Source organism: Physeter macrocephalus, chromosome 8 (genome assembly GCF_002837175.3).
Source record: "Physeter macrocephalus isolate SW-GA chromosome 8, ASM283717v5, whole genome shotgun sequence".
NCBI lineage: Eukaryota > Metazoa > Chordata > Mammalia > Artiodactyla > Physeteridae > Physeter > Physeter macrocephalus.
In genome coordinates, this window is record NC_041221.1 from 77,657,186 (window position 1) to 77,670,171 (window position 12,986).

The 12,986-nt window shown below is 39.3% G+C and overlaps 1 protein-coding gene across 2 annotated transcripts in view; it reads left to right on the forward strand.

The window, feature by feature from the left end:
* Positions 1–12,986, forward strand: part of IQGAP2 (IQ motif containing GTPase activating protein 2) — a 306,248-nt gene that overhangs the window by 230,698 nt on the left and 62,564 nt on the right. For both annotated transcript variants that reach the window (XM_007105494.4, XM_028492989.2), the window contains 3 exons: positions 2,831–2,921; positions 8,464–8,631; positions 12,347–12,489. In XM_007105494.4, the coding sequence (XP_007105556.3) occupies positions 2,831–2,921; positions 8,464–8,631; positions 12,347–12,489 (402 nt within the window). The remainder of the gene's footprint in view (positions 1–2,830; positions 2,922–8,463; positions 8,632–12,346; positions 12,490–12,986) is intronic.

The window sequence follows — 12,986 nt, forward strand, 5'->3', positions numbered from 1 at the left end:
CTTTATCCCATGGATATTGGTGAGCAGGTTTACAGTAAGCTTTTTTTCTTAACTATGGTAAAATGTACATAACATAAAATTTACCATCTTAACACTTATGAAGTGTTCAACTTAGTAATGTTAAACACATTCACATAGTTGTTTAACAAATAAGCTTTTATGTGTAGTTATGTTCTGCAGGATATAATTTAATATGTCGTAAAAAAAACTGCATTATAACAAATTTTCCTGTAATTAACAAAACTTAAATGCTAAGCCAGACAATAGCCTGTTGACTATAAAAATGCAGCAAGAATCAGAAAACGCAAATTTCACAAGACTTAAGGTTAAGGAATAAGGTGGGAGAAAATGGATCTGTGTAAACTTTTCACATCTTGGTTGAATGTTATCACACCAAGAATTTTACAATCAAAAATCAGTGTTTAATACTTCAACCAAATAATATATGGTAGCACAAACTGAGATAGAATGCTATTTTATTGCAGAAATAATAACCAAAAACCACAAAATATTGAAGAGAAGTTACTTTTTTATTTAAAATTTTCTAGGAATCATCTAAATTCAGGAATTTATTACTTGATTTTCAGATGGCCTGCTTTCTGTTGACTTAAACAGTCTGTAACCCATATGTTGAACCTGGATGTTTAGCTGGAGGTAGAGTCACAGCCATCCTGTAAATATCCTATTTCCAGTCTTCTAGTGAGCAGTTGAAAGGGAGACCTTACACTGGTAGGATTCAGTTTTTACTCTTGGTTTTACATTTAATTCTAGCAACCTTTACGTCAGTGGGTCATGATTTAAACTGTTGGCTTAAATTCTTTTGATTTGCAAAGTCTCTCGGGTTTAGCTTACAAAACTGATACTTTCAGCTTTGAAGTGGAATTGTAACTTCCTTCGCATCTGGGTAAAAGTTTGTACGGTACATCTTCTACACTGATTAGTTATGAAGGAATTTGGTAAATACCCTTCAAAAAAAACCTGAGAAAGACAGAAATGAACTTGTGTGGAGCTTAGTTTTTAGGCTATACCTTGGGGAGTGGTTGGGTTCTCTTTGGCTTAGAAGCAGAGAAAAAAATACTTTCTATTCCCATCTCTTCATTCCTCTTCTAGTTTTCATCTTCCCATCTTACTTCCTGTTTGAACCTTCCACATCCATTCTCCCAAAAAATGGAAACTCTTATTAGCTGATGGTTCCCATGTGGCAGATCTAGCTAAAGGTGATTGTGGAAGCAGGAACCAAGCCTTCCTTAGTGGTCTTCATTAGTCTGGAGGTTACAGGATGAAATAGCAGATATTTTGTCTCATTTTCAGAGCCCTTTCCACACGTATCATCGCCTGATAGCCTCTGCAGGAAATAGGGTTGAAGCCTGCCAAAGAAGCTGGTGAATGTTATTTCTCCTTCCTGCCCCCCCATCCTTCTTGAGTCCTAAATGATGGACCTGGTTCTCCATGGGTCCAATGACCTACCTTCTGTTCATTCACAGTCTTGCTTCAGGTTCTAGTACATGACATTTACTCCTACAAATAGGCTAATGCTCCCACTTTTTAAAATGAAATGTCTCGTCTTTAAAAATATTTAATTTCTACTGCTAACAAAATTTACTTGTAATCTTAGACAAGTTTCTATGAAACGCAGTTGCTGTCTGAAAGTCCTATTTAATTACATTATATCAGCACCACATTTGGAGTAAGATCATCAGAATCAACCCAAAAGTAAAAACTAGTAAAGATAGCTCAATACCTTTTTATTGCTGCTACTACTTCCTTTCTGAAGCTATCCTTAACTACTTGGTCTTTTCTCTACCTGCAGCTCAACACTCCTAATATAAATTAATCTCTTCTTGGCTATTTCTAGATTGTGTATCTACAGGTAATATTGCTCTGATCACATTGTATTATAATTATATATTTTTTCTTTTCCATTATGGTTTATTGCAGGATATTGAATATAGTTCCCTGTGCTATACAGTAGGACCTTGTTGTTTATCCAATAATTATAATTTTTTGATGCATCTGTCTCTCCTGCTAAGCTGTTAGTTCCTTGAAGCCCATCATCATGTTTCTGTTTGGATATTTTTGTTCTTATATTTGTCCCTGTGTGTGATGAAATTCAAGTATCATTGTTTCCCACAAATTGAAAGTATTTCCATGGCACCCTAGGCCACCTTGGAAACCACAGTTACTGAGTGATTGGGGAAGAGAGTATTTGATTGACTAAGGTAGCCAGAGAAGTCTTTTTTGGAAGAGGTGCCATTTGAATTAAGGCCTGAATGATAAGAAAAAACCAACAGCCATGCAGCTGGGGTAGAATGATGTGATCTAAAGGAGGCTGGTGTGAAAATCTAAAACAGTGAGTAGAGAAGAGTCAGGTAAAGCCAGAGGGGTCGGCAGAGCCAGATCATCAGATCCCCACAGTTCATGGGAAAGGGAGTGTTGTTTCCTTCAAACTGCTGCGGAAAACCTTCTAAAGGAGTTTAAATAGAGGAATGGCACGATGATCCGTCCCTTTTGGAGAGATCATCTGGTTCTCTGTAGGGGACCACTGTGGTGAAAGGCAAACTTGGAAACAATGAAAGCAAGTAGGAGATCGAAGCAGCTGTCCAGTGAGAGATGATGGGGGACTGGACTAAAGGGGTGGCCGTGGAGAAGGGAGAAGTGGTCCAATTGGGAGTCTGTTTCATCAGTAGCTTGTACAGTTTGTGGCTGTGCTGGGTAGTTGCTAAGTAAGAGTTTGTGGAGATTTTAATAAAGTGGCTCCTAAAAAGCCATTATTAATTCTGTTTCATCATCATTCACTGTTCTTTCTTTTATTCTGTGACCCTATTCTCAGGACTCTCAAAGTGCTTCTAAACTTCTTTGGCTGGATGAGATACAGCATGCGGTCAGTGAGGCCAACAAGGACATGGACAAAGCAAAACAATGTAAGCCCTCACCTCCTCTTTCTGGCCAGACTTGCCTTGCTTGCGTCTGGTTATGCCCCTCAATTTTTATTTTAATTCTTAATTTTTTTAAAGTAGACCATTTTTAATTTCTGAAAAGATATGGACTCTTACTAATTTTAATTCTTGAAAGCATATTTATACAAAAATAAGAGTGGTCGGTTGCACTGTTTTTAGCGGTTAGGTACTATCTCCAGCAAAATCTGAGATTGTTGCTGAACAAAATCCAGAAAGCAAAAAATAATTTCTCAACTCTTAAATTTGTAGTGTAATCAAGTCCTTTTTTATCTTGATCCTTAGAAAACTAGGCCGTTTCTGCTTATTAAATGCCTTCTATTGCAGTAGTCAGGGTTTTCCAAAAACAGAGCAACATATATTTTTTTTTCTAGAAAAAACAGAATTACATATATATAAATATATATATATATATATATTCTGTTTCTCTGGAAAGTATATAGTATGTGTACTATCTACCTATCTATACACACATATATATATAGAAAGAAAGAGGGAGATTTATTTTAAGAAATAGCCTCATGCAATTGTGGAGAGGCTGGCAAGTCCAAAATCTGTAGGTCAGGCTGGCAGGGGCCAGGGGACAGCACTTCATCGCCAAAGACAGGTGCGTGTGGTTATTACAATGGACAGCTGAGTCGAAGCAGTAATTAGAAAAATGTGACTCACAGAGACCTGTAGAATTTGCTAATTGATCATGGTGTTCCTAGAAGTGAAATAGACAGAGTCTACTAAACTCTTACTTGAGTTGCACAAGTGGAAGAAGAGTTCTAGGTCAGATGAATGTAAGTAAAAAAAAACAGAAAGTCATGGTCCCTCCATTAGTTCCCAGACTTGAGCCATTTACAGACGCAGAATCCCCTGAATGAAGGATGGGCTGGGTCCCCTTGGGAAAGGACCCTGCTACACTACCAACATGTTATACCCTACTGTGGTGACTGTGCTGGGAGGAAAGGACATAATCAGACGTTTCAGAGATTACTGGACACTGACTCTGAACTGACACTAATTCCAGGAGACCTAAAATTTCACTGTGGTCCACCAGTCAGGGGAGGGGCTTATGGAGGTCAGATGATCACTGAGGTGTTGCTAAGGTCCGTCTCATAGTGGGTCTAGTGGGGCCTCAAACACACCCTAGGATTATTTCCCCAGGTCCAAATTGTATAAATGGAGTAGACATACTCAGCAATTGGCAGAACCCACATCAGCTCAAATGATAGTTGTCCTTTTTTTTAAGCATCTATTTTCACAGAAGAATAATAAGAAAATTCACATGGCAATCTAAAATACCTTCAAGATTGATATGCTAGGGACTTCTCTGGTGGCGTAGTGGTTAAGAATCTGCCTGCCAATGCAGGGGACGCGGGTTCGAGCCCTGGTCCGGGAAGATCCCACATGCCGCCGAGCAGCTAAGCCCGTGCGCCACAACTACTGAGCCTGCGCTCTAGAGCCCGTGAGCCACAACTACTGAGCCCATGTGCCACAACTACTGAAGCCCATGTGCCTAGAGCCTGTGCTCTGCAACAAGAGAAGCCACCGCAATGAAGAGTTGCCCGCGCAGCAACGAAGACCCAACGCAGCCAAAAATACATACGTAAATAAATAAATAAATTTATTTATTTTTTTTAAAGATTGGTATGCTAATACTCTACATATATAAATAACCTACATAAATTAAGATTCCTAAAGGTGCAGTTCATTAACCTCTCCATTCATGATATAATTAGAATCTATCCTATTGTATCAAGTCATAGTCTTGCTCCAGAGATGTGCTTTTAAACGTCACAGGCATCGGGCTTCCCTGGTGGCGCAGTGGTTGAGAATCCGCCTGCCGATGCAGGGGACACAGGTTCGTGCCCCGGTCCGGGAAGATCCCACATGCCGCGGAGCGGCTGGGCCCATGAGCCATGGCCACTGAGCCTGCACTTCCGGAGCCTGCGCTCTGCAACAGGAGAGGCCACAACAGTGAGAGGCCCACATACCGAAAAAAAAAAAAAAAAAAAAACAATGAATAGGCATCTGTAAGAAACATCTGGTTTTTATTTCCTTAGCCTGGAAAAATATGTGTATTTCTCCAACCTGAATTTTTATACCCTTAGGATCTTTGAAGTCTTTCCATTCTAGCACTCTAATCCTTTTTTTTTTTTAAATAAATCGTCATTTGAGCTTCTTGCTTTTTTTTTTTTTTTTTTTTTTTTAATTCCTGGTTGTGCTGTGTCTTCATTGCTTCCCCGTGGGCTTTCTCTAGTTGTGGCAAGCGGGGGCTACTCTTCATTGCAGTGCACGGGCTTCTCATTGTGGTGGCTTTTCTTGTTGTGGAGCATGGGCTCTAGGTGCGCAGGCTTCAGTAGTTGTGGCACGTGGGCTCAGTAGTTGTGGCTCGCGGGTTCTAGAGCGCAGGCTCAGTAGCTGTGGCGCACAGCTTAGTTGCTCCGCGGCATGTGGGATCTTCCCAGACCAGGGATCGAACTGTGTCCCCTGCACTGGCAGGCGGATTCTTAACCACTGTGCCACCAGGCAAGTCCCATCTAGCACTCTAATCCTTAAGAAAAAAAATAAAATTGAGTTGTGTACACAGGAGATTTAAATTTATATATAAGACTGAAGGCAGCTGTAGTTTGAAGAAACACTTTTAAGAAATTAGATTATCATACAGGCACTCAAATAGCCTAAAAGGGTAATGATTTTTCTCTTAAAGATCAAACCAGTTTAGAAGTTATTTTATTCCTTTTTATTCTGTGTTCTGCTTATATTTGGCCTGCGAATGTTAAGTTGATCCTCTTGAGATTCAACGTTTCTATTTACTATGAATATAAGAAATTTTCTCAAATGTGTGATTCTTTACTCCACACTTGCATATTTAAAATCCTTTCTTCTACTTCCGTCCTATCCCTTGAAAAACTTGATACAGTGTCTTCTATGATATATAACAACAAATAGATGTTCTGAAGATAAAACCATCCATATTCTTATACTGAGTTGAGAATTTTCCAGTTTTATCAACAAGGAATTTAATCTTTTAAAAGCATTCTTCATCCTTTGTATGAAGACTTAAAAACAGATTCTGATCACATGTTGCAATTATCAAACCCACTCCCAGATAATTTGATAAAAGAAAATGTGGTGGCCCATGTATTTTACCACAGGCAAGATTTAAAACGGCATAGTAACTCAAGACTCCTTCCTTTTGGCCCAATGTCCATTTTCACTGGAGCGTCCTGCTTTCTTAAAGTAGGTTTTTCTCCATTTTTGACTCCTTAGAGCAATGTTTTTCAGCCTTTTCCCATTACTGCACCCTAAGGAATCTTTCTAGCCTTTTTTTTTCCATGGTGCTCTTTACCATGACATTTTAATACCACAGATATATTGTCTACCTCTTTATGTGCCATATGTAGGTCTGTGCTTTTATACATAAAAGGATTTTTTACTTTCTCCTCCTAAGAACCCACGTAAAGCAAACATATTTTTGGATCTCTTAGGAGATTTGGGGGAGGTTTTCTTCATTTGTTCCATAGCAGAAACATACCTGACTTTCCGGATATCATTTATCTGTCATTCTCAACTATCTGGAACTTAATCACAACCCATAGATTAAGAAAAAAGCAAGCAAAATAGCTGTCTCAAAGCCTGTGTCCTACAACTGATTTTCTCAACTCAGTGGGGACCACATGGACAGCTACTTTGAGCCTGTTTATTCTTATCTTCGGCATAAAGCTAATCTCTTGGTTGTATCTCTTCCCAGCTCAGAAGCCATGACCTACCAAGAGGTTAGGTGTTTGGGCTGCCCCATGCAGGAACTCAGACAGGAGCAAGAGGTGATAACTGACAGTGACGTTAGAGGAAAACTAAAAAGAAGAGGAATTTGAGGCCATTTAGTGCAGGAGCAAAGCAGCCCCAACACCTCCATAGTCCTTGAAGTTACCACTCACTGTATTACAGCACAGTATAATTTTAATGACATGAAGGACTCTTCTGGCAGCTCTCGGCAAATGTTAAGCGCCTGATACGTACCAGGGACTGTGGGTACAATGATGAGCAGGATAGAAACTGTTCTGTTAGGGTTTTTACCGGGGCTTTAGATTTTCGTGGCACATGATTCTGTTAAGATGAAGGTTGGCACCTAAAGGAGTCAGCTTCAGTTATCTGGAAGATTAACCCATGGACCCCCTGCTTGCACATCAATACATATATTTGCAAGAAATGTATGCCTGCATAGTATCCGTCTTTTAAGGAAAACAGCATTTCACCGGGTTCGATGAAGCTGTTGGATATAATTCACGTGAGGATCCTTTGTCATTTCCTTGTTCTTTCCACACCTCTCAGACCACAGACATCTCCAACACCAGTACTGCCTTCTTCTTGTTCTGCAAAGCTTTCCTGGAGAAGACGAAAGGGGGGTAGCTCACCCATTGTCATTAACTTTATATGTGAAGGAACCTACTGCTGTAGCTTTTGTTCAGCAACAACTGGAGTTGGCTGTGGGAGGTCCTTACTCTTCACATGCTTCTTGAGATTTGCACGACATGGACTCATGGCTGTCGAAAGTCAGACTCTGTTTTTCTTACCACGTCAGCCTTCACAGTTCTATGCACGTGTGAACATAATTTGATGACAGCAATATACCATTTAGCATTTGTATGGCAGAGTTTGACGTGTGTGTTTTAAAAGAAAGAAAGAAAAAAAAATCCATCTCTCTCCTCTCTTTTCATCAAGATGTTTTTTCATCTAGAAAGTGTTTAACCTGGTTTCTTCCATTTTTTTTGTTCTGCCTTGCTAACTCAGTGCATTTATAGGTTGTGAAGACAGTAGGTCCATTGGTTGGGCCAGAATATCCTTACCTGGAACTAAAATAGATGATAAAGGATTCACCGCGTTAACTTTCGTGAGGCAACCAAGAGTCCAGTGAGGTTTTATTTATGGGGAGAGGCAGAAATGTGAAGTGGGATAACATGCTCTCTAGGTCTAAACTGGTTCCAGAATTAAGTTTCTGGACTCCACTGCACATATCCACCAGCTGTGCCTGTTGCCTTTCTAGAACATTCGTTCAGGTTGCTAAGGACAATCTTAAAAGTATACTTGCACTATACTAGAGAATTTCAGGATTTCTGTGGCTTAGATAGCATTTTACTTGTTCTAAAATAAATACATGTCTTCATAAAGCTAGTTCTCAAATACAGATTAATGACCTGCCTAAGGGCTGCATATCTACTGTCAATATGTGTGTCCCCCCCCCCATTTCACAGATCACCACGGTGAGCAGAACCTTGATATCACACAAGAGTAACCAGGAAATACTGCGATTTTTGATAAAACAGTGCTCCTATGGGATTTTATTCCTCTTAAAAACCTGAACAGTTGGTGACTCTCTGGGGCATATGTAGTGCATACTCTCAAAGGGTAAACAGGTTTAATACCAATGCATTCCTAAAAGGTTGAATTATATCCTTGCATGCCTCTAGGGTGAGTAGAAGATAACGATTAACAGAAACATTTATTTTTCATTACCCAGGGGTAACACTCGTCGTTGATGTTAATCAGTTTTTGGAGAAGGAAAAGCAAAGTGATATTTTGCCTGTTTTGAAGTCTGCCGTTGGTAATACAAACGATGTAATGCCCGAATGTGCTGACAGGTACTATGACACCCTTGCGAAGGCAAAAGAGCAAAAATCTAAAAGTGGTAAGCTTCTTCATCGTTTAGCACAAACTAAATTGGCATTTTGAATATGATGGTTTCTGTGGTATTGTGTTATCTTAATTTTAAGACAGATAATCGCTTTCAAATGAACCTTTCTGAAATGTTTATCATCTCTGGCAAAGGAAATTTTTTAGGTGTTGCTTTTCCTTTTTTGTCTCTTGGAAAGCTGTGATTAACTTGATGGCTGTGTGTGGGTGCCATATACTTGAGAAAATACAGTATTAAAGGAGACTACAGAAAGTAGGGTAGATACAGGGTAGCCTCCTCAAAGACATCTCCTGCTTTCCTTTAAAAGAGTTATTGTGTTTCTCTCAAACCTTAATCCTTGTTCTTTTGCCCCAGAGTCCCCATGCTTCTAAAATGGAGTTCTGATAATGTCTGTCATGATGAAAGAGTCATATTTTTTATTGAGATATATCACATACGATAAAATTCACTCTTTTAAGGTGTGAAATTCAAAAGTTTTTAGTTAACACTAACAACACCACCACTAGTTAATTTGCCTTTTAATAAAGAATATTTTTCCTTATAATAAACAAAGCCCCTTACCTATTACCCATTGCTCCCCACCCCCAACTTTCAGACCCAGGCAATCGCTAATCTACTCTCTGTCTCTCTGATTTTGCCTCTTCTGGACATTTCATATAAATTAAATCATACTGTGTTTGGCTTCTTTCACGTAGTGTAATGTTTTCAAAGTTCAACCATGTTGTAGCACGTATCAGTTCTTCATTTCTTTTTATGGCTGATAATATTCCATTGTATGAGTATGTCACACTTTGTTTATCCATTCATCAGTTGATAGAATTTAGATTTTTTTCCTCCAGTTTTGGCTATCCTGAATAATACTTCTGTGAACATTTGTATACAAATTTTGTGTGGGCATATATTCATAAAATTGATTTGTGTATATTGCTTTTGTATCCTGCAACCTTCCTGGACTCATTTATTCTAATAGTTTTTTAGTGGATTCTTGGGCTGCCACCTGTTGTTATAAATAAAGTTTTATTGTAATTCAGCCACACTCATTAATTTACATATCGTCTCTGGCTGCTTTCATGCTACAGTGGCAGAGTCAAGTAGTAGTATGAGAGACCTGTAGCACACAAGACTGAAAATATTTACTCTCTGACCTTTTATAGAAAAAGATTGCCAACCCCTGTTCTAGAAGGAAGAGGAAAAACTTTCTAGCCAATTAAAGACTAACTTTCATTCCCAATAGAGCTGTGAACATTGTTTGGGGGAGTGAACAGGATGATTTATTCTTACTCTTTCACCTCTGATTCTAGGATGTCTATTTTTCCCCAAACAAGCGTTCACTCTTTGGTAGATCACTCAGCCTTATTGTTCAGTTTAGGTCTTATATAGGTATGATTTTGTCTAGAAGGTATCTAGAAAGTATGCTTCCTTATAGAATGCTCACCACCTCTTAACTCATGGGTATCTTTCTCTTGTATGGTTCCTCAAAGGCCCATAATTAGTCTTTTCCCTAAGTAACAAACCAACTGCATTTCTCCTGTTCTGGAGATGCCCTCCTCAGCCTTTGATCTGACTCTCTAAACTCATACTTGATGTGAAAATGATAAAATTCTCTTTTTCTATTATCCACTGACATCCCAACTCAAATAACCCTTACAGTGCCAATGTGGTTGTCTTTTATTTATTTACTTATTTATTTATTTATTTATTTATTTATTTATTATTTATATTTTTGGCTGCGTTGGGTCTTTGTTGCTGAATACGGGCTTTCTCTAGTTGCGGCGAGCAGGGGCTACTCTTCATTGCAGTGGTGCGTGGGCTTCTCATTGCGGTGGCTTCTCTTGTTGCAGAGCACAGGCTCTAGGCGTGCGGGCTTCAGTAGTTGTGGCACGGGGGCTCAGTAGTTGTGGCTCACAGCTTAGTTGCTCTGCGGCATGTGGGATCTTTCTGGACCAGGGCTCAAACCCGTGTCCCCTGCATTGGCAGGCGGATTCTTAACCACTGTGCCACCAGGGAAGTCCCAATGTGGTTGGCTTTTAACCAACTAAGAACTTTTTACTTCTCAGTTCTTATGAAAATAAAACATACCCGTTTTCACCATCTTTATTTGCTTTCTTTCCTTCCCACTGAGAGAGTTGCCTTAAAAAGGGTTTTCATTCTTCTGAAAGCACTTGTGAATCTGACAACTGTTGGTGATTGAAAATATAATGATTACTTGTGATCATCCTAATTTGACTATACAATATATTTTCTAGTAGACCAGCACTTCTAAACAGGTAACAACTGCCTGACTGCCCATTTGAAGAGAGATATATCTCTGTTCCTGGGCATTGACAGAACAGTTGAGGGGCATTAAAAACCAAGTGAAGAATCAACACACAAAACCAAATAAAGAATCAACACACATTAAATCAACACACCTTAAAGTTATCTCTGCTTAGATATTTGAATCCATTTAAATATTCTTTGAGGAAATTCAGTCAAATTTTGATTTACCTATAAAGGCAATTAGTGTAATGCTTACTTGGCAGCAGTTGGCTTAGCTTGGTCAGAAGTTTCTGTTTTTATTGTTGTTTTTAGCTCTCTGATCTGGGACAAGAATCATAACCATTCAACAAAATAAATAGATTGCTAAATAGGAAGTATAGCCCATAAATTCATGAGGAGATTTTCTTCTTGGCCAATTTAAGCCATGACTGCCATAATTTTGTTTTGCTTTTTCTAGTATCCACCCCACACGCCCCCCGCTCCAAAAATTAAGTTCTTTCAACATTTTTTTTCTGCTTTTGTGTGGTTGTGTAGAGTCAGAGGGACCAGGAATTTTCCTTTTCCCTGCTTAGTGACCTCAGAGATTGTGTATGCCATTTTGTGCTTTGAATAAAGTTGTCTGCAAAGATGAGTCACCTCAGCTTTGGTTTAATGCAGATCATTAAATAATGGGCTCTCAGGACTTCCCTGGTGGTGCAGTGGTTAAGAATCTGCCTGCCAGTGCAGGGGACACGGGTTGCATCCCTGGTCCGGGAAGATCCCACATGCTGCGGAACAACTAAGCCCGTGCGCCACAACTACTGAGCCCGCGAGCTACAACTACTGAAGCCTGCGCACCAGGAGCCCGTGCTCCACAACAAGAAAAGCCACTGCAATAAGAAACCCATGCACCACAACAAACAGTAGCCCCCGGTCACCGCAACTAGAGAAAGCCCGCGTGCAGGAACAAAGACCCAGCACAGCCAAAAATTAATCAGTTAATTAATTTTAAAAAATAATAATAATGGGTTCTCCTTAAATAATGGGTCACAGCCCTTGTAGGTCACTCCTTTTCAAAGAAGTTCCTGGAAGCCTTTCTAAACAAAGACGACTCTTCCTCATCAGTCTCCCCTGCCTCCTTGTGTTGCTATTCACATCTACCTGGGGTATCCATCCTTGTTTGCTTTTCCTTCTTGTTGGCCATTTGCAACTCTTTTCATCCTCATGAAAAATTTAGTATGCAGAGCCAGCATTAGACATTACTCTCTCCTCCTTTTTCTTTGGCTTAGCAGGGAGCTGCCATTGAATACATAGAATTCATTCCATTTTAATGAGTCCTTGCTAATGATTTTAACACACTATCTGAATGTTTGGTGAAAAACCATTCAATTAATTTACTTATTGAAGAAACTACATTAATGTTGAAAGTTTCCATGTTCCTCTCTGGAATTTAACAAACCTTTTTCTTTAGTGTCTACTGAAGGTTCGTGGCTCAAACTCAACCTGCAGGAGAAATATGATTACTACTACAACATCGATTCAAAAGAGAGTTCCTGGGTCACACCTGAATCCTGCTTGCTTAAAGAATCATGGCTCATGGGAAAAGAAATTGAGGTAGGAGGTTGGTGTTTGATGGGAAGGTGTACTATATAAAGATAAGTGTGATTGCTTTTCTACTTTTAAATCATGGGATTGATGGGAAGAACTAATTTATTTGAAGACTGGATAGGGAGTAAAGTCTTCATGAACTACGGTTGGATGTGGCTGCATGATTACTAACTTTTAAAATGTTTTCTGTAAGTCAGAGCAACACCAAACAGAACTAGGGGAATAAAGCTCTTGCAGCTTCTTTAGGATGACAGATTATCCTAAGAAATCAATCTCCAGGTTTTCCTTGACACCAAAGCTCAATTAGTGGTAATTCCTTGGTTGTAAGTATTCAAAATGTCTTATTTCTTTCCCCCCAATCTCAACCTATAACAAAGATACATAGGTCCATTAAAGTGAATAATGCTTCCCCAGGAGAAATACTTTTGAAGGAATGTTCACCAAGACTGCTTTGGACTTGAGACCAAAAGTTGGACCCGGAAGATGTGAAAATTGCTCTTTGA